Here is a 24,709-nt window from a genome sequence, read left to right as displayed (position 1 = left end):
GAAAGAAAGAAAACAAAGGAGAGAGAAAGAGGAGAGAGAGACAGAGAGGGCGGAGAGAGACAGAGAGGGGAGAGAGAGACAGAGAGGGGAGAGAGAGACAGAGAGGGGAGAGAGAGACAGAGAGGGGAGAGAGAGACAGAGAGGGGAGAGAGAGACAGAGAGGGGAGAGAGAGACAGATGAGAGGAGAGAAATAAGCAGTATGATGAAGTGCTCACTCACACACACCCCACCCATCCCACACGCACCCTGTCCACAAGCTTCTCCCGGTCTGCCTCGGCAGGGAAGTGCCTCTTGACCCTCTCACGGGTCCATTCGCGCAGCTCCGCGCTGGGGCTCTCGCTCCCCTCACCCTCTGGCGGGGGAGAGGTGCGGCTCATGGGCACAGCTGACAAGGCATCCAGCAGCTCACAGATAAGGTCTGCCGCTGGACCAGAACCATTCAACACCAGCCAGGGAGTAGCCTTCCTCAGAGAGAGATCCACCCTCTGGGGGGAGGGAGAGAGTGTTTGGGGGGAGAAGGGAATGTTCTGGACATGGACAGTAAAGTTAAGTGATGATAGTGATGTTGTAATAACTTACCTTCAGCATGGCAGCTTCCCCTGAGATGAGCATACACAGCACAGGAATCTCTATACTGCCACTACCTGGAAGATAACAGGTACAGGGAAGGGGTGTGGGGAGAAATCCATCAAATTATTATCAAATTTTTAGTCATGAGTGATTGATCAGATGTCATTGTGAATGTCCATCATATTAATGTCAATGTGTGAATGTTTCATGATTTACTACTCATATGAATATCCACAAGCATTGTAGGTTTAGAACAGTTAGCTAAACGTATTTCCTTATTAAAAAATATTTTTTAAATTGTGGCGCTTCATGATAGTGCATGTTATGCTTGCGCAGAGCAAATATTTGCAGTGAGTATTATTATTATCATCATTATTTTCTTCAGGGGATCTAATAATTTGGCCAGGTGAAAATGTAGCTATTTGAACGTGCATATCATGATCTGACATAATGGTAGCCTCATTTTTGGGCTTTACTTTTGAGATGTGCTAACATATTTTCAGAATTTCAAGCATTTTGAATGAGGAGCCATTTGGAGCTAAATGACGGGGCTCTTATACAAAAACGGAGCAATATAATGTGGCCCACATAAAATACTCAGAATGCCCATGACTAGGAGAGATTGCAAGTCAGAAGAGCAGTGGACTTGAACCCATGCCAACTCTGTTAGCCTAGGCTGTGCATGTGTGTCGGGGTCCGCGGCTTTAACCGTTGGACCAGACAGGCCATGTGATGTGTAATTCCGGCCAGAGTGAGACTATACAACAATTGGCACTTTGAATCACCCGCATTGAGAATGACTGCCAGGGCTAGGAAAATGTATCGAGACTACCTAAATCATATAACTGGAACAGCCATCTCAGAAACAGGTGCAAAAAGTCCAATTACTAACAGATTGGGTTAGTTTAGATATTTTTTTTATGTTTGTGTAATCAACCAATCAATGTACATGCAAAAACACAGGTATTGAAAGAAAAAACAACTGAAAATCAACCTCCAATAGAGCATGCTGGGAGAGACTGTATGATAATGATAGGCATGGTTTTGAGCAAACATACATTTGTAATTTTACTCAACAAGCTTGTTCAAATTCGTCTCACTTCGAATTTGTTGATTGAATGTACAATTGTAAGGCAAACAAATGAGATGTTATTGGTCACATACACGTGTTTAGTAGATGTTATTGCGAGTGTAGTGAAACAGCTGCAATAGGATTGGGAGTTTGCTCAACATTTGGGCATACAGTATAGCTGAACCAACATACAGTGTTGCCTACCAAAGGCAAATATGAATGTAATTTTACTTTTTCAAATTCAGCTCACTTTGAACAGGGTTTGTTGAGTAAACAAACTTTATTAGCTCAAATTCTTGTCCATTTGAAGTCTACTCAACTCACAGAATAACGCTGTTGGTTATGTTGGCTTTTTTACAGTGTATAAATGCAAGCAAATCTCCTCTTCTCTTTTGTGACCGATCCATCGGGGCACATATTAAAATTGGATTGATACAGAGAAGATTAGCATGGTCTTCCTGCGCATGCACCAGAATGATGTGCTCTCCCCACCATTTATTGTTTCTGCAGTGATGATTCACCATCTTCAGACAATGATTGTGTAACTTATTTGTAGATAACCTTTGTTTGAAGATCAAAAAGCAGTAGTAGCAGTATGCAAATCAGAGAGCCAATTGAACGTATTTTTCACCAATGAGATTCAATTCCCAACGTTCACCAAAAAGAGCCTTTCATTCGCGAACGACCCATCACTAATCTCTCCTACCGTTCCTGTCTCCTCTTCACTATCCGATCTCAATAAAAACAATCCCCTGTCCCCCAAAAAAGGAATTACACATCACTTTGCTTAATGTGACTTGCAGGCTTGATGTGGCATGTAACCCAGGAGTTTCAGACCACTGCGTTAGGGTGTAACTGGGCCTTCAAAGAAAAACCTTGTGATTACAATGGGAAATATGCAAATAAGGTAGACTAAATTCTCAAGTTGAATTGTATATTCACTCAACCTAAAATTCCAAGTTGAGTGAATATACAAATAAAACTTGAGAATGTATGTTGGTTCAGCTATATGCCCAAATGTTGAGCAAACACAATCCTATTGCAGCTGGTTGCCTTACAATTGTATGTTGAATCAGCATAGTTTATTTTTTACAGTGTAGCCATGATGTCAACAACAGAAACTCCCATTGGTTGCTCACCAGATGAGTTCAACTTTGGATGAACTGTCAAACATTGTTAGTCTTTCTTACTGAAATATATAAATAACCCAACAAATATACTCAACACAAAAGCATCACTGAGTTTTATAGGCTATATCATATCGCAAAGGACGTTGGGTGTAAAATGTAGATGAAAACTCGTACTTGAATGTTACGAGAATTAAATAATGTTTTATACTTGTAAATAGGTGGGAATAGGATAGGGGCTTTAGATGGCAGATAATGACCACTCCATAGACAGCATAACTTTGGCTTACCGTAACCTCACACTTGCCGTAACCGTAACCTCACACTTGCCGTAACCGTAACCTCACACTTGCCGTAACCGTAACCTCACACTTGCCGTAACCGTAACCTCACACTTGCCGTAACCGTAACCTCACACTTGCCGTAACCGTAACCTCACACTTGCCGTAACCGTAACCTCACACTTGCCTTAACCGTAACCTCACACTTGCCGTAACCGTAACCTCACACTTGCCGTAACCGTAACCTCACACTTGCCGTAACCGTAACCTCACACTTGCCGTAACCGTAACCTCACACTTGCCGTAACCGTAACCTCACACTTGCCGTAACCGTAACCTCACACTTGCCGTAACCGTAACCTCACACTTGCATGCTGAAATCTGTGCACTAGAAACATGATTGCAGATTTTATTTAAAGTCACACTGTGATCTGAACTTAGTACACCTTCAATGGGCGGCTTGAACATGCTGCACTTCACCTGTACACCTGTAATATATTTGATAAATGTTTAGGAGATGGGGGCTAGTCTTACCAGTATGTATGTATTTATTTAACTAGGCAAGTCAGTTAAGAACAAATTCTTATTTTCAATGACGGCATAGGAACAGTGGGTTAACGGCCTTGTTCAGGGGCAGAACTCAGGGATTTGATCTTGCATTCGGTTACAAGTCCAACACTCTAACCACTAGGCTACCTGCCGTGTGTGTGGTGTGTGTGGTGTGTACTGTGTCTCACCCCAGATGCCAGTGCACTGGTGTGAGATGTAGTCTTCCATCTTGGACCTGAAGGCAGTATCCCCTCCCCGCCGGCCTACACTCCCATCATCCACCAGCAGGAAGGCCTGGTAGTTATTATCCAGGCAGCACGAGTCACGGGATGCGTTCTGGACATAATACCGCGCTGGGAAACTACCCTGAGAGAGGAGGAGGAGGGGGGAGAAGATAGAGAGAAAGAGAGGGGGGTGGGAGCAAGGGTAGAGAAGGGGATCAGCGAAGGTAAAGCGAGAGGGGAGGGGGAGAGAGATCAAGGTAGAGAAAATAAAGGAGGGGGAGAGAAAAAGAGAGGTCATTGTGATTACCATCCATTGTGTATTACAATGTCCTTGTTGTTACTAATTACATTTCCTGTGGTTTTGCTTGGCTGAGTGAGAGAGGGTGAGAAGAAAAAAGTGGAGAGATTAAGGAAAGTGAAGGACATTCATTTATTTGTATACAGTGTCAGTGTACAGTAGTGTGCTCCTGTGCCACCTTATGTGTGTGCGTCTGTGCATGTTAAATTCTGTATACATTGAACATTGTGTGTGTGTGTGTGTGTGTGTGTGTGGTCATGACATGTGTGCGTCTATTCATGTGTGTGTAAGTGTATTTGTGTTTCTGAGCGTGTACCTGTGTGTTAACTAGCTGCTCTCTGTTATGCACCAGCCCCCAGGGAGCCACGCCCACAGCAATGACTTTCTTCTGGGAGAGGGAGGAAGCCGCAGCAGCATGATCTCGCACTGCCTCCCCAACACAACGACCCACCCCCTCCCTCAGCCCCCCCGTCACTATCCACGCCCCTGGGAGAGAGAGGGAGTGGGAAAGAGAAGAGGGAGAAATGCAGGGAGAGAAGGGGGAGGGGAAGAGAGGGAAGTGAGAGAAATGTTAATGACACAATAGGTACATTTTTAGAATGAGTATGTAATCCCTGCAGGAATTGAACCCACAACCTTGGAATAGCAAGCACCACATGCTTACCAACTAAACAACAAAGAATCAGACAATAAACAATATACAGATAAGGAGCAGGAACCTGTTGGTTAAAATCAAATCAAATTGTATTAGTCACATGCGCCGAATACAACAGTGAAATGCTTACTTACGAGCCCCTAACCAACAATGCAGTTTTAAAAAATACAGATAAGAAATAAAAGTGACAAGTAATTAAAGAAGGGCACTGAAAATATGTGAGATGCATCCATCCTTTAAAAGTCAATTTGTCCATTTAACGGCAGTGAAAGACGACGTCAAATCAGTGTTTATGTATTGGAATCAGGCCTAGAATGGGTTCTCTTTCAAATACTGAATTTGAATGCTCACTTATGCCCCTATATGAAACTACTGTTCAGTATATCCTGTTCCTTCTCTGGATCAGCTGTCATCTGACCTACTGGTTTGCCTCTTACCATTGCTGTGTCTGCAAACTTTATTCTGCTTTATGGCTGAACTTGCTTATTTCCCTGCCTTGATTTAATGAACCTGGCCTAGGTGGTCATGTGTCCTGTGAATATCTAACCAGTACAGCTAGAAGAGGAAACGCAGAGCTTCAAAATGCTACAGTATATCATACACTGTAGTTGGAGGAAACATGGGAAGGTTATGCTGCTTTGAAAGATAATAAACCTGTAAATCCACTTAGGGGACATGTAGGAGAAAAAGCCTTTCAAAGTCTCTTCTTTGTTTACGTCCCTTCAGCGTTGTTCACACCTGCATTGTTCAAACCGCACTTAGCCCCAACCACGCATGTTAGTCCGCATGTGAGTCAGCATGGCATTGTCCTCCAGAAACTAGTCTCTCCAGTTCCTACTCTAGTCTCCAGCTAATTTATTACCTGATTTACTTAACAAAAGGCACATCTCCAAAAGTGGTCCAGGTGTAATCTGACATGGCACAAGTGGGGGGGGTCCTCTTTTGTTCTCTATTGCTCCCCTATTGTTCCTCAAGCAAGGAGGAATGCCAATGACATCAGAGGGAACCATCAGGCCAACTCCTCCAAAAGTTTGTACTTTTGTCTAAAAAACGATTTTGCTCAAAACATATATTTATTTTTAGGTTACTGTATTTATAAGTGGGATGTTGTTTTTAAAAGTAAAAAAAATAACTGGAGTGCATCTTTAAAAGGAATCAGAAATACTGTTAGAATGTTTTTCAATTGACTGCCATTGGCCCAAATAAAGAAGTAAACATTGGCTGTTAATAACATATTTTTTCACATGGTTGGTGTCACGACAAGATTCAGATATAAAAATGGGGCATTGGGCCAAAAAAGTTTGGGAACCTCTGTACTATAGTATTTACTGTACTGTTTTTACAGACTAGTACGGTATACTATAGTTTTTACTGTAGAGTTTTTGCAGACTGTAATATACTGTAGTATGTACTGTAGTGTTTTTGGGGACATAACTGTAGTATTTACTAACATGTTTTGTTTTATTATCTTTGACATAGAAGTAGGGGCCTTTCTCCTTCAGGAAACCTACTGGACAAATACTACTCTGAACAAAAATATAAATGCAACATACAACAATTTCAAAGAATTTACTGAGTTACAGCTCATTTGGAAAACAGTTGATTGAAATAAATTCATTAGGCCTTAATCTATGGATTTCACATGACCTGGAATACAGATATGCATCTGTTGGTCACAGATCAGGCGTGGATCAGAAAACCAGTCAGTATCTGGTGTGACCACCATTTTCCTCATGCAGCACGACACATCTCCTTCGTATACAGTTGATCAGGCTGTTGATTGTGGCCTGTGGAATGTTGTCCCACTCCTCTTCAATGGCTGTGAGAAGTTGCTGGATATTGGAGGGAACACGCTAACGTACACGTCGATCCAGAGCATTTCAAATGTGCTCAATGGGTGACATGTCTGGTGAGTATGCAGTCCATGGAAGAACTGGGACATTTTCAGCTTCCAAGAATTGTGTACAGATCCTTGCGACATGGTATTGTACATTAATCATGCTGAAACATGAGGTGATGCCGGCGGATGAATGAGACAACAATGGGCCTCAGGATCTTGTCACGGTATCTCTGTGCATTACGATTGACATTGATAAAATGCAATCATGTTCATTGTCTGTAGCTTATGCCTGCCCATACCATAACCCCACCGCCACCATGGGGCACTCTGTTCACAATGTTGACAGCAACAAACCGCTCGCCCACACGATGCTATACACGCTGTCTGCCATCTGCCCAGTACAGTTAAAACCGGGATTCATCCGTGAAGAGCACACTTCTCCAGCATGCCAGTGGCCATCGAAGGTGGGCATTTGCCAACTGAAGTCGGTTACGATGCCAAACTTCAGTCAGGTCAAGACCTTGGTGAGGAAGACGAGCATGCCGATGAGCTTCTCCGAGACGGTTTCTGACAGTTTGTGCAGAAAGTTTTCAGTTGGAGAAACCCACAGTTTCATCAGCTGTCCTGGTGGCTGGTCTCAGACAATCCTGCAGAATCTGGATGTGGAGGTCCTGGGCTGGCGTGTTTACACGTGGTCTGTAGTTGGGAGGCCGGTTGGATGTACTGCCATTTTTCACGTGGGTTTGTAAGGAATTATCTGTTTTTGGTCACATTACTTCTCAAAAACGCACCACTAATGTTCATACAGTGAGCCTGTAGAAGGGGCTCTGGTCTCAATTACTCTGAGAGGCAGGCCTGTCGTGACCAGATTTAACCTCTCATGGGCCAGACCCAGAGGGCCATGGTCTATGGGTAAGGTTGATACATTTCTCTGTTTCCCTGGGTCAGGAGATCCGTGCGTAACGGGAGTTTCCAGGGCTCGTTGCAAAGCATAAGAATGATCTCTGCTAGCCAGAGCTTGCCTGGCCATGGAGGGGCTACCGAGATAAGGGAGAAGCCTCCTTCCCTCACTCTGGCTGGAGTGGGGAGTAGGGCTGTTGCGGTGCCTGTATTACCGCCACACCGGCCGTCACAGTCACGGTAATTAGGCTTCTCCAAGCTGTGATGCTCCTCTGTCCCTCTAATCACTCTGACATCAATGCAAATGTAATCGAAATTCTAATCAAACACTACATGAGAGCCCATGAGCCCAAAACGGCCTAAAAAGAGGAGAATCCCATCAGCTTTCTATAAGCTAGGCCTTCTATATTTATTTATCAACTTTCCTGCTTATCTTTACAACAGGAGTATAGCTTACCTAGCTGGCATGAAAATGAACCACAGGAAAAGCGTCCTCCATTCGCTATTTAAGTGCAGAGATGACATGTATTTTTCCCCCTGCTTCAATACAGGTGCATGATAATGGTCCATTCTAAATCAAAACGAATTACACACATATAAACTCAGCAAAAAAAAGAAACGTCCCTTTTTCAGGACCCTTTTCAGGACCCTGACTTTCAAAGATGATGTGTAAAAATCAAAATAACAGATTTTCATTGTAAAGGGTTTAAACACTGTTTCCCATGCTTTCCCACAATTAATGAACATGCACCTGTGGAACGGTTACAGACGGTAGGCGATTAAGGTCACAGTTAGGACACTAAAAAGGCCTTTCTACTGACTCTGAAAAACACCAAATAAAGATGTCCAGGGTCCCTGCTCATCTGCGTGAATGTGCCTTAGGTATGCTGCAAGGAGGCATGAGGACTGCAGATGTGGTCAGGGCAATAAATTGCTATGTTCGTACTGTGAGACGCCTAAGACAGCGCTACAGGGAGACAGGACGGACAGCTGATTGTCCTCGCAGTGGCAGACCACGTGTAACAACATCTGCACAGGATCGGTACATCCGAACATCACACCTGCGGGACAGGTACAGGATGGCAACAACAACTGCCCGAGTTACACCAGGAACGCACAATCCCTCCATCAGTGCTCAGACTGTCCGCAATAGGCTGAGAGAGGCTGGACTGAGGGCGTGTAGGCCTTTTGTAAAGCAGGTCCTCACCAGACATCACTGGGAACAACGTCGCCTATGGGCACAAACCCACCGTTGCTGGACCAGACAGGACTGGCAAAAAGTGCTCTTCACTGACGAGTCACAGTTTTGTCTCACCAGGGGTGATGGTCAGATTCGCGTTTATCGTCGAAGGAATGATCGTTACACTGAGGCCTGTACTCTGGAGCGGGATCGATTTGGAGGTAGAGGGTCCGTCATGGTCTGGGGCGGTGTGTCACAGCATCATCGGACTGAGCTTGTTGTCATTGCAGGCGATCTCAAATCTGTGTGTTACAGGGAAGACATCCTCCTCCCTCATGTGGTACCCTTCCTGCAGGCTCATCCTGACATGACACTCCAGCATGACAATGCCACCAGCCATACTGCTCATCCTGTGCGTGATTTCCTGCAAGACAGGAATGTCAGTGTTCTGCCATGGCCAGCGAAGAGCCCAGATCTTTATGGCCACACAAAGGGGCTGCCGCCGGGATATTCGAGGCATTATCAAGTGCTTCTCAAATTGTGAATGAGAGAATGATGAAGTGTGTAAAGCCTTCAAATCATCATTAGAGTCGCATCATGCAGCCTTGCAATGTATTAAAAATCTAAACATATAGCCCAACATTTGTAGAACAACTAAAGTTACATTAATAACTCTAAATAAGTGGTTCCCAACCTTTTTCGGTTAATGTACCACCAACTGAATTTTGCTCTGCTCGGGGTACCCCTGAAGTACCCCCTCATGTGCATTTTAACAGTAGGTCTATGGTCTCATGAGTCTTCTCAAGTACCCCCCGTGGATAGGCCAAGTACCCCCAGGGGTCCTAGTACCCCTGGTTGGGAACCACTGCTCTAAATGAATCATATAGGAGTATATAGGATCATATAGGACTATTTCTTTGTTAACCTCTCTACACAGAATAGCTGCATGTGTGCACTCCCTCAAATTGTTTGGAGAAAATACCCTTTCTATTTTATTCAGCTTTGTTCAATTGTATTCTTCATACTATAAAATAATGCCATGGAATTCTAAGCTAATCTTGTCTGCTAAATGAACTAGTGTAGCCCACAGCCATATGGCATAGCCAGATCAGAAAAACTCAGAGTATGCTATTCTGTTCTGAAATACACTACATTTTCTTCATATCATGTTTCTTTAGACATGTCTAAAATAAATAATGGATTTATTGTGATGGTGTAGGCTATATTACATGGATTTATTAGACTTTTTAAAATGTAGATGTTCCAAAGATCTCCATCAGTGGCTTGTAGGAAGCCAGGAGATGCTAAATGTGTTTATGTTAATTAATGATCAATTACCGTGAGACCGACAGTTATTTGATTGACAATCACAGGCGGACAAAATGTCTTGACCGCCACAGCCCTATTGGGGAGTATGAGTCCTGTAGGGGGAAAAGCATAGAGCAGAATGAGAGAGTCCAGTCCTATTGGGGAGTATGAGTCCTGTAGGGGGAGAAGCGTAGAGCAGAATGAGAGAGTCCAGTCCTATTGGGGAGTATGAGTCCTGTAGGGGGAGAAGCGTAGAGCAGAATGAGAGAGTCCAGTCCTATTGGGGAGTATGAGTCCTGTAGGGGGAGAAGCGTAGAGCAGAATGAGAGAGTCCAGTCCTATTGGGGAGTATGAGTCCTGTAGGGGGAGAAGCGTAGAGCAGAATGAGAGAGTCCAGTCCTATTGGGGAGTATGAGTCCTGTAGGGGGAGAAGCGTAGAGCAGAATGAGAGAGTCCAGTCCTATTGGGGAGTATGAGTCCTGTAGGGGGAGAAGCGTAGAGCAGAATGAGAGAGTCCAGTCCTATTGGGGAGTATGAGTCCTGTAGGGGGAGAAGCGTAGAGCAGAATGAGAGAGTCCAGTCCTAGAGGTGCATAACCTGATATCGCAAAGAAATACGGGTAATGTGCCTTTTCATGCGATGCAAAGAGATCTATGGATGCTTGTCTGCATTTCTTCTCGATTCCCTCTGGACAATAAGTCCACTCCTACATTTAGTACACCAAGGACATGAGTCATGCATAAGGAAAGTTGATGAGTTTTGCTCCACAGAATAATTGCCTTTGCTAGGCTGTGAACAAGTGCAAACCTGCCGATTGACACTACTGCGTGCCAAGTAGTGTTGTCACAAAACCAGAATTCGACATAATTTGACTTTGATATCAGGTTTAGTACACCAAAACGATAGCACGGCAAAAAAGGAAAATTAGGCAGACAAAGTGACAGAATGGCACTTGATCCAGACAGATCTTTTGAGGTCAATATTACATTACGTACATTTTTCAAAGATAGCCATGTATGCATTAATTAATCAATTATACCATCATATAATCAATTTGACTTTGTTTACAAGCTAACTACATAACATAATGGCAATTGAATTTAATTGTAAATTGCTATTGATAAACTGGGTTAATCCAGATTGAACCTTTATTTAACTAGGCAAGTCAGTTAAGAACAAATGCTTATTTACAATGACAGCCTACACCGGCCAAACCCAGACAACGCTGGGCCAATTGTGCGCCGCCCTACGGGACTCCCAATCACGGCCGGGCCTGGAATCAAACCAGGGTGACTGTAGTGACACCTCAAGCACTGAGATGCAGTGCCTTAGACCGCTGCGCCACTCAGGAGCCCAATAGAGGTGAATGCATTTTCAATAGGAGTGTGTTCATGTATTGAGTTATTCAGCTTGTTTTGGCTGATTTCATGGGGTTACAGACGAAAAAGTATCTATTTCCTTTCCATTTGGGACGTATGTTATTGTACTGATCAACAACATTTGCATAGAAGAAGCAATCTCTTCTTTTATAAAAGTGTGCGCTGTCTCTAAGACCTAATGACATCATTCACACACACAGTGAGAGAGACGGGAGGTGAGGGCATAGACATTAAAACCAGTAGATAGTGATAACGTTGATGTCATCCACGTATTCCTATAGATAACTCCCGATGGCGCATGAAGCCGAAAGTATTTGAATTTGAAGCGCGCCATATTGCTGAATGGGGCTGAATGGCAACCAAAAACAAAATCGCTAACGATCATGGTGAAAGTGGCCGTAACTAGCAAAGGATCATGGTCGATGTAGTCGATTTCATCCTGCCTGAGAGAGTCAACCCAACCGGGAATAAGCCTCCTCGTAGCCTGCCGGCCTGTGATTGGTCTGTGTCAGCACGTGGTCCTGTGTGAAGACAAATGTAGTAGTCAGAACGGATCACTATTTAATTAAATATCACGATTTGTAGTGAACTTTAAAAAGTTCTAGGGTAGTGAATTAACGTTAGCTTCAGTTGTAAGTTAGCAAGGAAGGTTAACCTACAAAGCTGGAAGCTACTGGTATCTTCTTCCATTGTAAAGTGTTGTAGCCTGTAATGGACATTGTTTTGTGAACAGTAATTAACAGTTGAAACATTTCTACATGCCGTGTAGCATTATTGAAGTGTGTTAACGTCTGTGCAGCATGAGTGGGGAGCTAACATGACGCAGCCCAGACTCCCAGTGTGTGCAGTGGTCCCTTTGACAGGCTTGAGCTAACAATGACTAGGTGGAGCAGGCACGATGCGCTCACCCTATAAGGGGACATCGGTAGCGCTGCTAGAGAGACTTGATCCTCTCTCAATCAGTAGATGACATGAGACATTTGACTGAAGTACCAAAGGTTTAGAAAAATTCTAGTACCATGTTCTAGTATAAAAAAAGTACAGAAGTTTCGGTATACCTTTCCAGAATGCCGTTGAAGGCAGGAGGTCTCATTGCAAACTGCAGTCTGTAGCCCTTGGTAACTGTGGATAGGATTCAAAGCTTGACTGCACATGCGCGCCAGTTGTCTACTCTCTCGGCGAGTAGCCAACGGGGAGGCTGACTCTCGCTCACCAGTGGTGCATTGTATTTCTGCTCTGTTTCCTTGGCAAGATGCCTGGTTGTGACAGGTGTTTTATTGAAAGAGAGTGTAGTGACACTGGGAACTGGTGACGGTGCTTTGAAGCAACTGGCAATTTGTCTTCCTGCCTCGGCTGAAAACGAACGAGTGGAGGGGAGAGCTGTGGCACGGAGGGCACCCGGGGGTAGAGTGATCTCCCCCGGGAACAGTCTGTGCTCCACCCAAGAAGGAACAGTGCAGGGAACCGAATACCTCGTTGACTGCCCCTCTCTTCCGCAGGGGGCGTACCCATAAGTCTGACACCCCTTCTTCCTGGCAGGAGAACCAGACTTGGACGTGGCTGCAGGGGATGGCCGTTTGCCCCAGTGTCACATCCTGTGTCTCTGGGGGCTTCCCCATTCCCCACCTAGGTTGGTGGAGGGCTAGCCCGGATTGCCACAGTTCCCGGGTCGACAGGGCAGACAGAAGTTGAAGGCTTGACTTTCCTTCTTGCAGAGATTGCACTTCTGCTGCATGGTGGCAACAGAAGGCCCAAACAGTACCTTAGGCACTACTAGAGTTTCAAGGAAGTCTTCTTTGTCCTTTTCGGATAGAACGGACCGGTTGAGGCACAAGGCTCTCTTTCCTACCACCGCAAGATTCATGACGCGGCCACAGCATTGGATGGCGCCTCTAGAGGCACGGAGGTTGAGCTCTGTGATGGCATTGGGGTTGAGGTGGCTGGCTAGTGAAAGCTCAAATACCCAGGTCCTCCATGTCCTTGACCTCCATGTTGGAAAAATGCCTGGTTTGGACCCTGGAGGTAAGGGGATTGACCCAGTAGCGCTGGTTCCGGCAAGTAGGCTGGGACAGCCGAGAGGAGCTGCGGTCACACTTTATTTGCATAGTCCGGATTTTCTACAGATGGTCATACTATCAACAAACTGTTGATAAGCAACTGCTTGCTAAGGTTAGGGTTAGGTATAGAATACGGATTAGGGTAAGGGTTAAGTTTAAGGTTAGGATAAGGGCTAAAGTTAGGATTAGAGCTAGGATTAGTAGATAATTAGTTGAAATGTTACTGATAGCCTGTAGAGCCTCTACAGATGGACTATCCAAATAAAGTGCTACCAGAGCTGCTTGCCTGGGACAGCACGAGAGGGGAGACGCCTCTCATCCTAAAAGTCCCCCTCTGTATCTCAGTCTCCCACGGGTTCGGGCCACTCAATGTTGAGTCTAGCCGCTGCCCATTTGCAGACATCGAGCAGCGAATATTTGTCGTCCGCTATCGATGGACGGAAGATGATCTGTCGGCTTGCGCCCCATCTTCCATCTCCTCTTCCTCTCCTGCGTAGAGGAGTCTTATCCCATCATCATAGGACGGGAGGTCCTCCTCCCAATGGGGGTCATCAGGAAGCATTTAAGGAAAATGTCAATTTTCAGTGTACAAACTTAACATGATGAACAATAATGACATGTATTCAAACAGGTGGCCAAAAATAACTATCTGAAAGCCACATTACAAAAAGGTTCCAGTTTGAACCTTTACACAGGGGTTCCTCAAGAAACCTTTTTGGACTGGAAAGGTTCCCTCTGTGTGGCAATTTCTTGAATCCCAAAAGGTTCTTCCAGGCTCCTTTAGTTCTAAGAGTGTATGAATTAATTATCTTTTAAACAAATAGATGAAACAGAGTGGGCGTTGTCCTCAGCTGTGCTCTGACCAGCCTCCATCACAGCACACCATGGTATGTCTATTTGTGTGTATGTGTGTGTGTGTGTCTCACCGGTTCTCTGTGCCGCCTTGACCAGCCCCTGTCTCAGCACCTCCCTGACCCAGGTCTTGACCTTCTCGCACCCCCCACCCCCCACAACAGAAACCACCAGGTTGGGGGAGGGCACCCCCCAATGGGCCGTCATCAGACTGTACACGATCTGAGGTGGGGTGTCACATGACAGACGCAAGAACTGACCAATAGGAAGAGAAAAGGAGAAGAGGGTGGGGAAGGGTCAATGAGTATCGCCACACAAAGTTATGATGCTCAAGAGGCTACATAAAGTGCTGCTTGCTAGTTGCTTGTTTTGCCTATATGGTGTAGCTAATCGATAGTGAAGAGATATCAGTACAGGTGAGAACATTCCGCACGCCACGGTTCCATAGAATGCCAGACAGACGTTCTACAACATACAGCCCAACCAGACTTGATGTAGATGAGCAAAAGACTGAAATGAACTACATTCACATATTTGTCATTTAGTGTCAATGAATGGCTATGTGACGTATTCATTAGCATCATGAGATTAGCATGAACTCAATCTCTCAGTAGGATCATGTGATAACATAGCTGAGTCAATTGATAGTTATGAGTTGACAGGCACTAAGCCAGCTACCTAATTCATGAATCAGCCAGTCACCATACTGACAGATATGTGTGTGTGTCCTAATGTTATTTATACCTTAGTAATACCCTGGGCTGATTGATTGAGTGTGTGAGACGGCTGAATAAACACACCGTCCTCCATGAGGTCATCAACAAGGGCCAGAGGCCAAACCCAAGACACCAGTGTTGTGTGGGTGTGTGTGTTAGTTTGCCCTTGCATGAGTGTGTGTGTGCTTGCATATGTGCAAGTGTATGCACGCACGTGTGTGCATATGTTGGTATGTGCATGCTCTTACATGTGTGTGTTACTCACATGGCTGTGTCTCCTGCCAGCCCCTGCGAATTCCAGCTCTCCGAAGGCGTCGGTGGGGTACTCTGAGGAGTGCTGGGAGCTGTCCCACTGGCTGACGATGGCGGCTCCGAAATAGTCTCCCGTAGCGTTGGAGCCGTGAGTCTCCCGCATGCCCCCACACTGACACAATGCCCCATTGCTGACAGGGAGAGACACACACACACACACAACATTTGCTTTGCATAGACCAGACACATTTTGCATTGTAACTGTAACTATATTGTGTCAGATAAAGGGACAACTCAGTGACCAAGAGAGAGGCTGTACCTTAAAGAGTCCTCTACGAATGTGGTGCATACTCTCTTCCTGATGATGTTGGGGATCCAGCTCTGGGAGAGAAAGAGTTGATTAAGAGTAACTATCTCGGCTACAGATGTTGAATTTTAGGTGAAACTGGATGTATAGTAGCAATTAGCAAAAAGCCAAGTCATCATACACATTGTATGAAAGTGTGTGTGTTTGTGTGTGGACTGCATGGACATGTTACTGTTCAAGGGCTGCTAAGGATTTTAGGGGCCGCCTGAGGCCTTTCACCCCCTAAGGTTGATGTCCGTGCCCCCGTGGAAATCTAATTAGCATAATACAAAAACCCATAAAAATCTGTCGGTTTAAGCTGTCTCACCTCCGCATCTGCGGTGAAAAGTGACAGTGCTATTACGGTGTTTATCTGATCATGAGACTTCCTAAAAATCTGTCTTCTCACAAAATCGTCTGTAGCAACCCCTCTATGGAAAGATGAGACTCTCATGAACACGATGTGCTCTGTTCTACGACCCACAAGCGTCTTGGGACTCATCTGAAGTCGGTACAGCCGATCGGCCAACTTCTGTCTGTAGCGTCTGAACGGTTTGGGATACACATTAATATGTGGAAAGGTGAGACTCATCTGAATGTCCCCCAGTAGCAGTTGAAGAAAATGAATGGAAGTACTGTATATATATTGGGACTGTTTAGTGCCAAAAATAAGGGGTTAAATACATGTTAAATCTTATAAATGTATATCTATCAGATAAGACAGACACTTCAGAACAAACTTCCTTTAGATTTTTTGGGGGGGAATATCTGTTGTTCCATGTAGTAAATCTGTTATTCAATGCATTTGCATGGGCTAATATCAGTAAGGACAAAAATAGATATGTTTTTTCCAAGGTTCCTAACACGGACTGTCATTCAGAATGCAGGTTGCGGGTGACTAAAAATTCCCAACTCGATAAAAAAATAACTAAAAGCCACGCCCCCACTAAGCCACAACTCCAATATAACAAGGCCCTGCATTACAATATTTAAATAATTTACATAATGTCACTAAGATAGCACAGGTGGATTCATCATTGTACACAGCATATTCTCCAGTGCTGAATCAACAGTGTTATATTTCAGCAATAATGCCCGAGGAGGTGTGGTATATATGTCCAATATACGACAACTAAGGACTGCTCTACGCAACAAGGAGTGCCTGGATACAGTCCTTAGCCGTGGTATATTGGCAATTCATCACAAACCCCCAAGGTGCCTTATTGCATGTACCCTCATCCTTCTCCTACTCCTCCTCTGTTCCTCGGGTGATGTTCAGGTAAACCCAGGCCCCAACCCCAGGCACCCTCATTTGTTGACTTCTGTGATCGAAAAAGCCTTGGTTTCATGCATGTTAACATCAGAAGCCTCCTCCCTAAGTTTGTTTACTCACTGCTTTAGCACACTCCGCCAACCCTGATGTCCTTGCCATATCTGAATCCTGGCTTAGGAAGGCCACCAAAAATTCTGAGATTTCCATACCCAATTACAACATTTTCCGTCAAGATAGAACTGCCAAAGGGGGAGGAGTTGCAATCTACTGCAGAGATAGCCTGCAAAGTTCTGTCATACTTTCCAGGTCTATACCCAAACAGTTTGAACTTCTAATTTTAAAAATGAATCTCTCCAGAAATAAGTCTGTCACTGTTGCCGCCTGATTGTCCCCCATCTAGCTTCAGAGTTCGTTCTGTTAGGTGACCTAAACTGGGATATGCTTAACACCCTGGCAGTCCTACAAGCTAGTCCCTCAATCTCACACAAATCATCAAGGAACCCACCAGGTACAACCCTAAATCCGTAAACATGGGCACCCTCATAGACATTATCCTGACCAACTTGCCCTCCAAATACACCTCCGCTGTTTTCAATCAGGATCTCAGCCATCACTGCCTCATTGCCTGTATCCGCTATGGGTCCGCGGTCAAACGACCACCCCTCATTTACATTTAAGTCATTTAGCAGACGCTCTTATCCAGAGCGACTTACAAATTGGAAAGTTCATACATATTCATCCTGGTCCCCCCGTGGGGAATGAACCCACAACCCTGGCGTTGCAAGCGCCATGCTCTACCAACTGAGCCACACGGTTTGCTTCCACTGTGGATTTTCAGATTTGAGGTAAATAATATTTTTTTTTGTAATTGGTGAGGCGGGTTGCAGGAAAGCTTTTGCAGGAAAGCTTTTGTAGTTGAGTTCTTGGATAATAAAATATATAAAAGATATGCGAAGAAAGGTGTAAATATATATATATACAGGATACGACAATACGAGGACAGAAATGACGTCTGAACTGCTAAGCCATCTTGGAATGGGTGGTAAAAGGCAGAAAATCCTTTTTGCTCTAACTTCAGACCTCACATAATAAGGCAAAGAGCTCCACACTGTCAGTTCATTGAGTTTAGTTAAAGGAGGAAAACCAGGTGAGTCATGCTTTCATAAAGAACCTCCATCTTTCCTCTAATCAACTCCAGGTGGAGACTGACCATACAATATGATTGTGGCTTGCATCTTGAAAACAAACTGTAAAACTGAACATTTTCAACAAAAGAAAAGTTATAGTCTATCCAGCTGTGGTTGGTTGAGGGAGCCTGCATAACAGCCTGTCCTGAGATGCACTCATTATAATGACCCTTGCTTTGCAGTCTTATCTGAAAATGGATCCAAACATCCTGTGGCGTACTGCATTAGCATCGAGTAGCCCCAGCGATATGCAACTTTTCAGGAAAGTCAGGAACCAATATACTCAGGCAGTTAGGAAAGCAAAGGCTAGCTTTTTCAAACAAATTTGCATCCTGTAGCACAAACTCCCAAAAGTTCTGGGATACTGTAAAGTCCATTGAGAATAAGAGCATCTCCTCCCAGCTGCCCACTGCACTGAGGCTAGGAAACAATGTCACCACTGATAAATCCACGATAATTTCAATAAGAATTTTTCTACGGCTGGCCATGCTTTCTACCCCGGTAAACAGCTCTGCACCCCCACAGCAACTCGCCCAAGCCTCCCCAGCTTCTCCTTCACCCAAATCCAGATAGCAGATGTTCTGAAAGAGCTGCAAAACCTGGACCCGTACAAATCAGCTGGGCTAGACAATCTGGACCTTCTCTTTCTAAAACTATCCGCCGCCATTGTTGCAACCCCTATTACCAGCCTGTTCAACCTCTCTTTCGTATCGTCCGAGATCCCTAAAGATTGGAAAGCTGCCGCGGTCATCCCCCTCTTCAAAGGGGGTGACAGGCAGGGCAGGATGGATATAGATCTGTAACAGTTTGGGTCTAGACTATCTAAAGTCTTCGAAAGCCAAGTTAATAAACAGATCACTGACCATTTCGAATCCCACCATACCTTCTCCGCTGTGCAATCCGGTTTCCGAGCCGGTCACGGGTACACCTCAGCCACGCTCAAGGTACTAAACGATATCATAACCACCATCGATAAAAGACAGTACTGTGCAGCCGTCTTCATCGACCTGGCCAAGGCTTTCGACTCTGTCAATCACCGTATTCTTATCGGCAGACAACAGCCTTGGTTTCTCAAATGACTGCCTCGCCTGGTTCACCAACTACTTCTCTGATAGAGTTCAGTGTGTCAAATCGGAGGGCATGTTGTCCGGATCTCTGGCAGTCTCTATGGGGGTCCCACAGGGTTCAATTCTCGGGCCGACTCTTTCTCTGTATATATCAATGATGTCGCTCTTGCTGCGGGCGATTCCCTGATCCACCTCTACGCAGACGACACCATTCTGTATACTTCTGGCCCTTCTTTGGACACTGTGCTAACTAACCTCCAAACGAGCTTCAATGCCATACAACACTCCTTCCGTGGCCTCCAACTGCTCTTAAACGCTAGTAAAACCAAATGCATGCTCTTCAACCGTTCGCTGCCCGCACCCACCCGCCTGACTAGTATCACCACCCTGGACGTTCCGACCTAGAATATGTGGACAACTATAAATACCTAGGTGTCTGGTTAGACTGTAAACTCTCCTTCCAGACTCATATTAAACATCTCCAATCCAAAATCAAATCTAGAATCGGCTTTCTATTTCGCAACAAAGCCTCCTTCACTCACGCAGCCAAACTTACCCTAGTAAAACTGACTATCCTACCGATCCTCGACTTCGGCGATGTCATCTACAAAATAGCTTCCAATACTCTACTCAGCAAACTGGATGCAGTCTATCACAGTGCCATCCGTTTCTTACCAAATCACCTTATACCACCCACCACTGCGACCTGTATGCTCTAGTCGGCTGGCCCTCGCTACATATTCGTTGCCAGACCCACTGGCTCCAGGTCATCTATAAGTCTATGCTAGGTAAAGCTCCGCCTTTTCTCAGTTCACTGGTCACGATAACAACACCCACCCGTAGCACGCGCTCCAGCAGGTATATCTCACTGGTCATCCCCAAAGCCAACACCTCATTTGGCCGCCTTACCATCCAGTTCTCTGCTGCCAGTGACTGGAACGAATTGCAAAAATCGCTGAAGTTGGAGACTTTTATTTCCCTCACCAACTTTAAACATCAGCTATCTGAGCAGCTAACCGACCGCTGCAGCTGTACATAGTCCATCTGTAAATAGCCCACCCAAATCTACCTACCTCATCCCCATACTGTTTTTATTTACTATTCTGCTCTTTTGCACACCAGTATCTCTACTTGCACATCATCATCTGCTCATTTATCACTCCAGTGTTAATCTGCTAAATTGTAATTATTCGCTCCTATGGCCTATTTATTGCCTACCTCTTCATGCACACACTGTATATAGACTTTCTTCTTTTTCTACTATGTCATTGACTTGTTTATTGTGTTATTGGCTTGTTTATTGTTTATTCGTTGTGTAACTCTGTGTTGTTGTCTGTGTCACACTACTTTGCTTTATCTTGGCCAGGTCGCAGTTGTAAATGAGAACTTGTTCTCAACTAGCCTACCTGGTTAAATAAAGGTGAAATAAAATGTAATTTTTTATTTTTAAATTGCGATTATAAACTAGGTACCAACACGATTAGAACAGTAAACAAGTAACTTTGTGTCATATCCATGGTATATTGTCTGATATAGCATGGCTTTCAGACAAATCAGCATCAAGGACCCAAACTACCCGGTTTATAACACTGTTCCATTGTCTATAATATGGGTCCACACTTTCAGTGTTAAATTAAAGGTAAAGTAAGTTAGAAAATTGGGTACATTTGTGGACAAAATTCTATGTAAATAGTTGATGAGTAAATGCCATAATGCAGTTCTTTTGTTTGATACTTCTCTTGTTAGCTGAAATCGTATTTTCCGAAGTTATTTTAGCTGTCGTGCTAGCTGTTTGGTCCGAACACATGAACAAATCATGGTATTTTATCATAGGAAATGAACACATGTAATAAAGTAGCCTCTGCTTCCAGGCCTCAGTCACATTGTTCTCAAGAGTCTGGGAAAGTTCATATTGGAAAGGTAGGTATGAGTGGAACGCTGATTACCAGCGGCTTCCGGCAGATTGGCCGTGAGAAGCACAAACTATCCAGATTAAGATAATTTACGGTGCTAGCATTGTTGGCATACTATATATTGTTTTGAATACATTTTTTACATAATATGGTTGAAAATGACACTACCCCAAGTGGGCACCAGTGAAAATGATTGGCTTTCGGTTTCGACTCTCCGCCTTTGTTCATAGCCATGTGAATTAGGGGTTCTGAGGGTGCTGCAACACCCCCTGAAAATCTGAAGAAAAAAATTACAACAATAATGTAGTGCACTAGGCCTTTAATAGTCCTGTTTTAGCAGACCGATATATCCATCTGCAGCGCCAGCAATGACAGAAATATTTGTCTAGCCCTCCCCCCACGTCGACAAAAACTACTTACCGCAGCTATACCTTTGTTTGAATGTGCCTATTCCAAATTGTCAATAGAGCATCATCCCAGGCCATAGAGCATCTATCTCTCTGCTACTGCACGGCAAGCGGTACCAGTGCACCAAGTCTGGAACCAACAGGACCCAGAACAGCTTCTACCCACAAGCCATTAGAATGCTAAACAGCTAATCAAATGGCTACCCGGACTACCTCCCGAGTGGGGCAGTGGTCTAAGGCACTGCATCTCAGTGCTAGAGGTGTAACCACAGACTCTGGTTCGATCCCGGACTGTATCACAATTGGCCGTGATCGGAAGTCTCATAGGGCGGCACACAATTGGCCCAGCGTAGGCCATCATTGTTAAATTTTACTGACTTGCCTAGTTAAATAAAAAAAATACCTGTTTTGACTCTTTTTTGCACTAACTCTCCTGCACTGACTCTATGCACACACACTGGACTCTACCCATAAAATTATACTGACACCCCAACACACACATACACCCACACACTTTCACACTCACCACATACGCTGCTGTTACTGTCTATTATCTATCCTGTTGCCTAGTCACTTTACACCTACTGTACCTATATGTACATACTGTAGCTACCTCAGTTACCTTGGACCCCTGCACATTGACTCAGTACTGGTACTTCTTGTATATAGCCAAGTTATTATTACTCGTTATTGTTATTATTAATTCACTGTGTATTCATTCCTTGTGTCATTATATCTATTTGCATTGTTGGAAAATGACCCGTAGGTAAGCATTTCAATGTTGTTTATGAAGAATGTGTCAAATAAACTTTGATTTGATGGGAGTGGCAAACAGCTTGGATACACTCCACCTTCTTTTAGCTTCTTACTGACAAGAAGTTCCACAGGCTTTATTACCGAAGGGGAGGTGAAAGCGTGGTAGGGACTAATAATAAAAGGTACTATCTTGTCCCTTAAGGTGAACTATTGGCTGTTGAGGTCACACTGCAAACTCACAATTATGTAGGGGAGAGTTGGGTAAGTTGAGCCATTTTTTACATTCAGCATCACTATGTCAAGAGAAATATACTATTCTTTCTAACAAAGACACTGTATCTACATTAATTTTTTATGTTGTGTATCCCTGGAAATAAGAACAATTCATGTAAACATAACAGTTTTGAAAACATAGCTTGTCAAAGGTAGTCTCTTGAAAAAAAATGACCCCAGGTATGGGGTAAGTTGAGCATAGAGAAAGGGTAAGTTGAGCCACCTTGGGGTAAGTGGGTGATGGTGTTCTGTGACAGTGGGTGATGGTGCTGGTCGGTCAAAGTTTAACTAATGGATTGGGGGTGTGATATATTTTATATCTTAAATGCATGCCTACATTCACATGTAGATCTCTGTTCAATATCACTTATCCTTCCATTTCTTGACCAGTTGTCCGGGACAGGGATGTTGTTTTGATGTGCCAATTTGTAGGCAAGTTCTCTCCATAAAACTGGTCTGCGAGATTCTTGACATGTTTAGCAAGCTCAGACTCCATGTCATCAGATAAGACCGTGTGTGCCTCTGCTACTCTATCATAGCCCTCCTTCACACAGGTACGTGGTCCTTTTCTTTTTTGTCAATGTACCATTCAGTCTATTTTTTCCATCTCTTGCTGCTGCTGAATGGACTTCTTCTCTTCTCTCAATTCCTTGGGGGGCTAAACGCACTGGTTTTGCATTTGTATACACTGGGCATGACGATGTCTGCTCTTTAACAATAGTTTAAATGCATGATACATTGCATAAAACTGACAATTTTATAATTTGTATGGTCTATGGTGGCCATTGGCTGAACTTACCCAATGGATATTGGCTCAACTTACGCCAAGGCAAACATATTGAATATATTAGCCCATACATGATAGGTTTAGGATCTCACTTTGTAGCTTATAGACCCCAACTGATTTACAAAAAAAATCTACTTTGGTTTAGATACAAGCATCATTAAACCTTTAACACAATGAATTTATTTAACTATGAAAATCAGTTTTTTGGACCCAACTTGCTCACTAATTTTTCCATGTTGTTTCTTCCTTCACAGACTCCATGGAATGATTTCATATTTGGTGTATGGACGGTTTCCCAGAAACAAGGGGTGGCTCAACTAACTATTTGTGTCAACTTACCCCACTCTCTCCTATAACTAATGGTACAGTGGGAATACCTTACAGGGTACCACTACAGTGACAAGCATTTGTACCCCTTTAAGTACAATGCCCAATCATTTTTTCTGAGACTGTGGGATACTGTAAGTGTTAAGTAAACAAACTGTAGACTAATCTAACTGGTAGAACATGACTAGCAATAGCTGCTGAAAGGGGATTGGCATTCAATTCAGAACTCATATCCCATTGACCCACACCCTAGTACCTGTCATAGCATGCTCAGTGCATATAGAAGTTATACTGTACCGGAAGTGCATTAAGATGGCTAGTCTCTCTCTCTCAAACTTTTAGATCTTGTTATGATGAGAAATCAGGCCTGAGCTAGAAAAACGGACTCTGGCTGATTGGCAGCTTTTCATGCAATTGAGAAAGAGATGTACTACCTCAATCAAGAAAGCTACATCTAGCTGCTTCCTAAGTTCTATCTCCGACTCCACTGGTGGTCTGTTAGAATTTGGGAAACAGTAAATGCACTGAAGCGTGGAAATTCCTCTCCTTCCCTTCTTAAGCAAGTTGTGTCAAACTCTAGCATCATAACTGAGAAAAATAAATAAGAATTGATGTTTTTAATCAGTTCCGTCAACTTCTAGTTAATCTTTGCTTTCGTTACAACAGCTTTGGACTTGTGATGTGCTAGACACCTTGTACAAGATTGATGTAAAAAAGAAACATGTAAAAGCCACAGCGGCTGATTTGCTTGATCCTTTTTTGCTGCAGCTTTCTGCTGATGTGATTGCAGAATCTTTAACACTCCATTTTAACCTAACAATTATTTCTGGTATCACCAGGGTCTGGATTATCACCCCATTTCAAATGATCTTGCCTAGCAGCAACACTTATAGAATCCTTTGTAAATATTCAACTTAGATCCTTTTTAACTACGAAATACAGTACCTTCGGAAAGTATCAGACTCCTTGACTTTTTCCACATTGTTACGTTAGCCTTATTCTAAAATTGATTGCATTTAAAAAATCCCCAGCAGTCTACACAATACCCCATTATGACAAAGTGAAAACAGGCTTTTAGAAAAAATGTGCTAATTTATTAAAAATAAAAAAAC

The 24,709-nt window shown here is 43.9% G+C and overlaps 1 protein-coding gene across 1 annotated transcript in view; it reads right to left on the bottom strand.

Annotated features, from left to right (window-relative positions):
- Positions 1-24,709, bottom strand: part of LOC139574378 (transient receptor potential cation channel subfamily M member 4-like) — a 75,659-nt gene that overhangs the window by 42,449 nt on the left and 8,501 nt on the right. Inside the window, exons 2-8 of the mRNA XM_071398900.1 lie at positions 15,581-15,642; positions 15,275-15,452; positions 14,368-14,548; positions 4,439-4,608; positions 3,789-3,966; positions 581-645; positions 247-486 (exon numbers count right to left, since the gene is read on the bottom strand). Of these exons, the coding sequence (XP_071255001.1) occupies positions 247-486; positions 581-645; positions 3,789-3,966; positions 4,439-4,608; positions 14,368-14,548; positions 15,275-15,452; positions 15,581-15,642 (1,074 nt within the window). The remainder of the gene's footprint in view (positions 1-246; positions 487-580; positions 646-3,788; positions 3,967-4,438; positions 4,609-14,367; positions 14,549-15,274; positions 15,453-15,580; positions 15,643-24,709) is intronic.

The sequence above is a fragment of the Salvelinus alpinus genome, chromosome 1, assembly GCF_045679555.1.
Source record: "Salvelinus alpinus chromosome 1, SLU_Salpinus.1, whole genome shotgun sequence".
NCBI lineage: Eukaryota > Metazoa > Chordata > Actinopteri > Salmoniformes > Salmonidae > Salvelinus > Salvelinus alpinus.
Note: the sequence above shows the minus strand (reverse complement) of the source record. Positions and strands in the feature narration are given on the sequence as shown.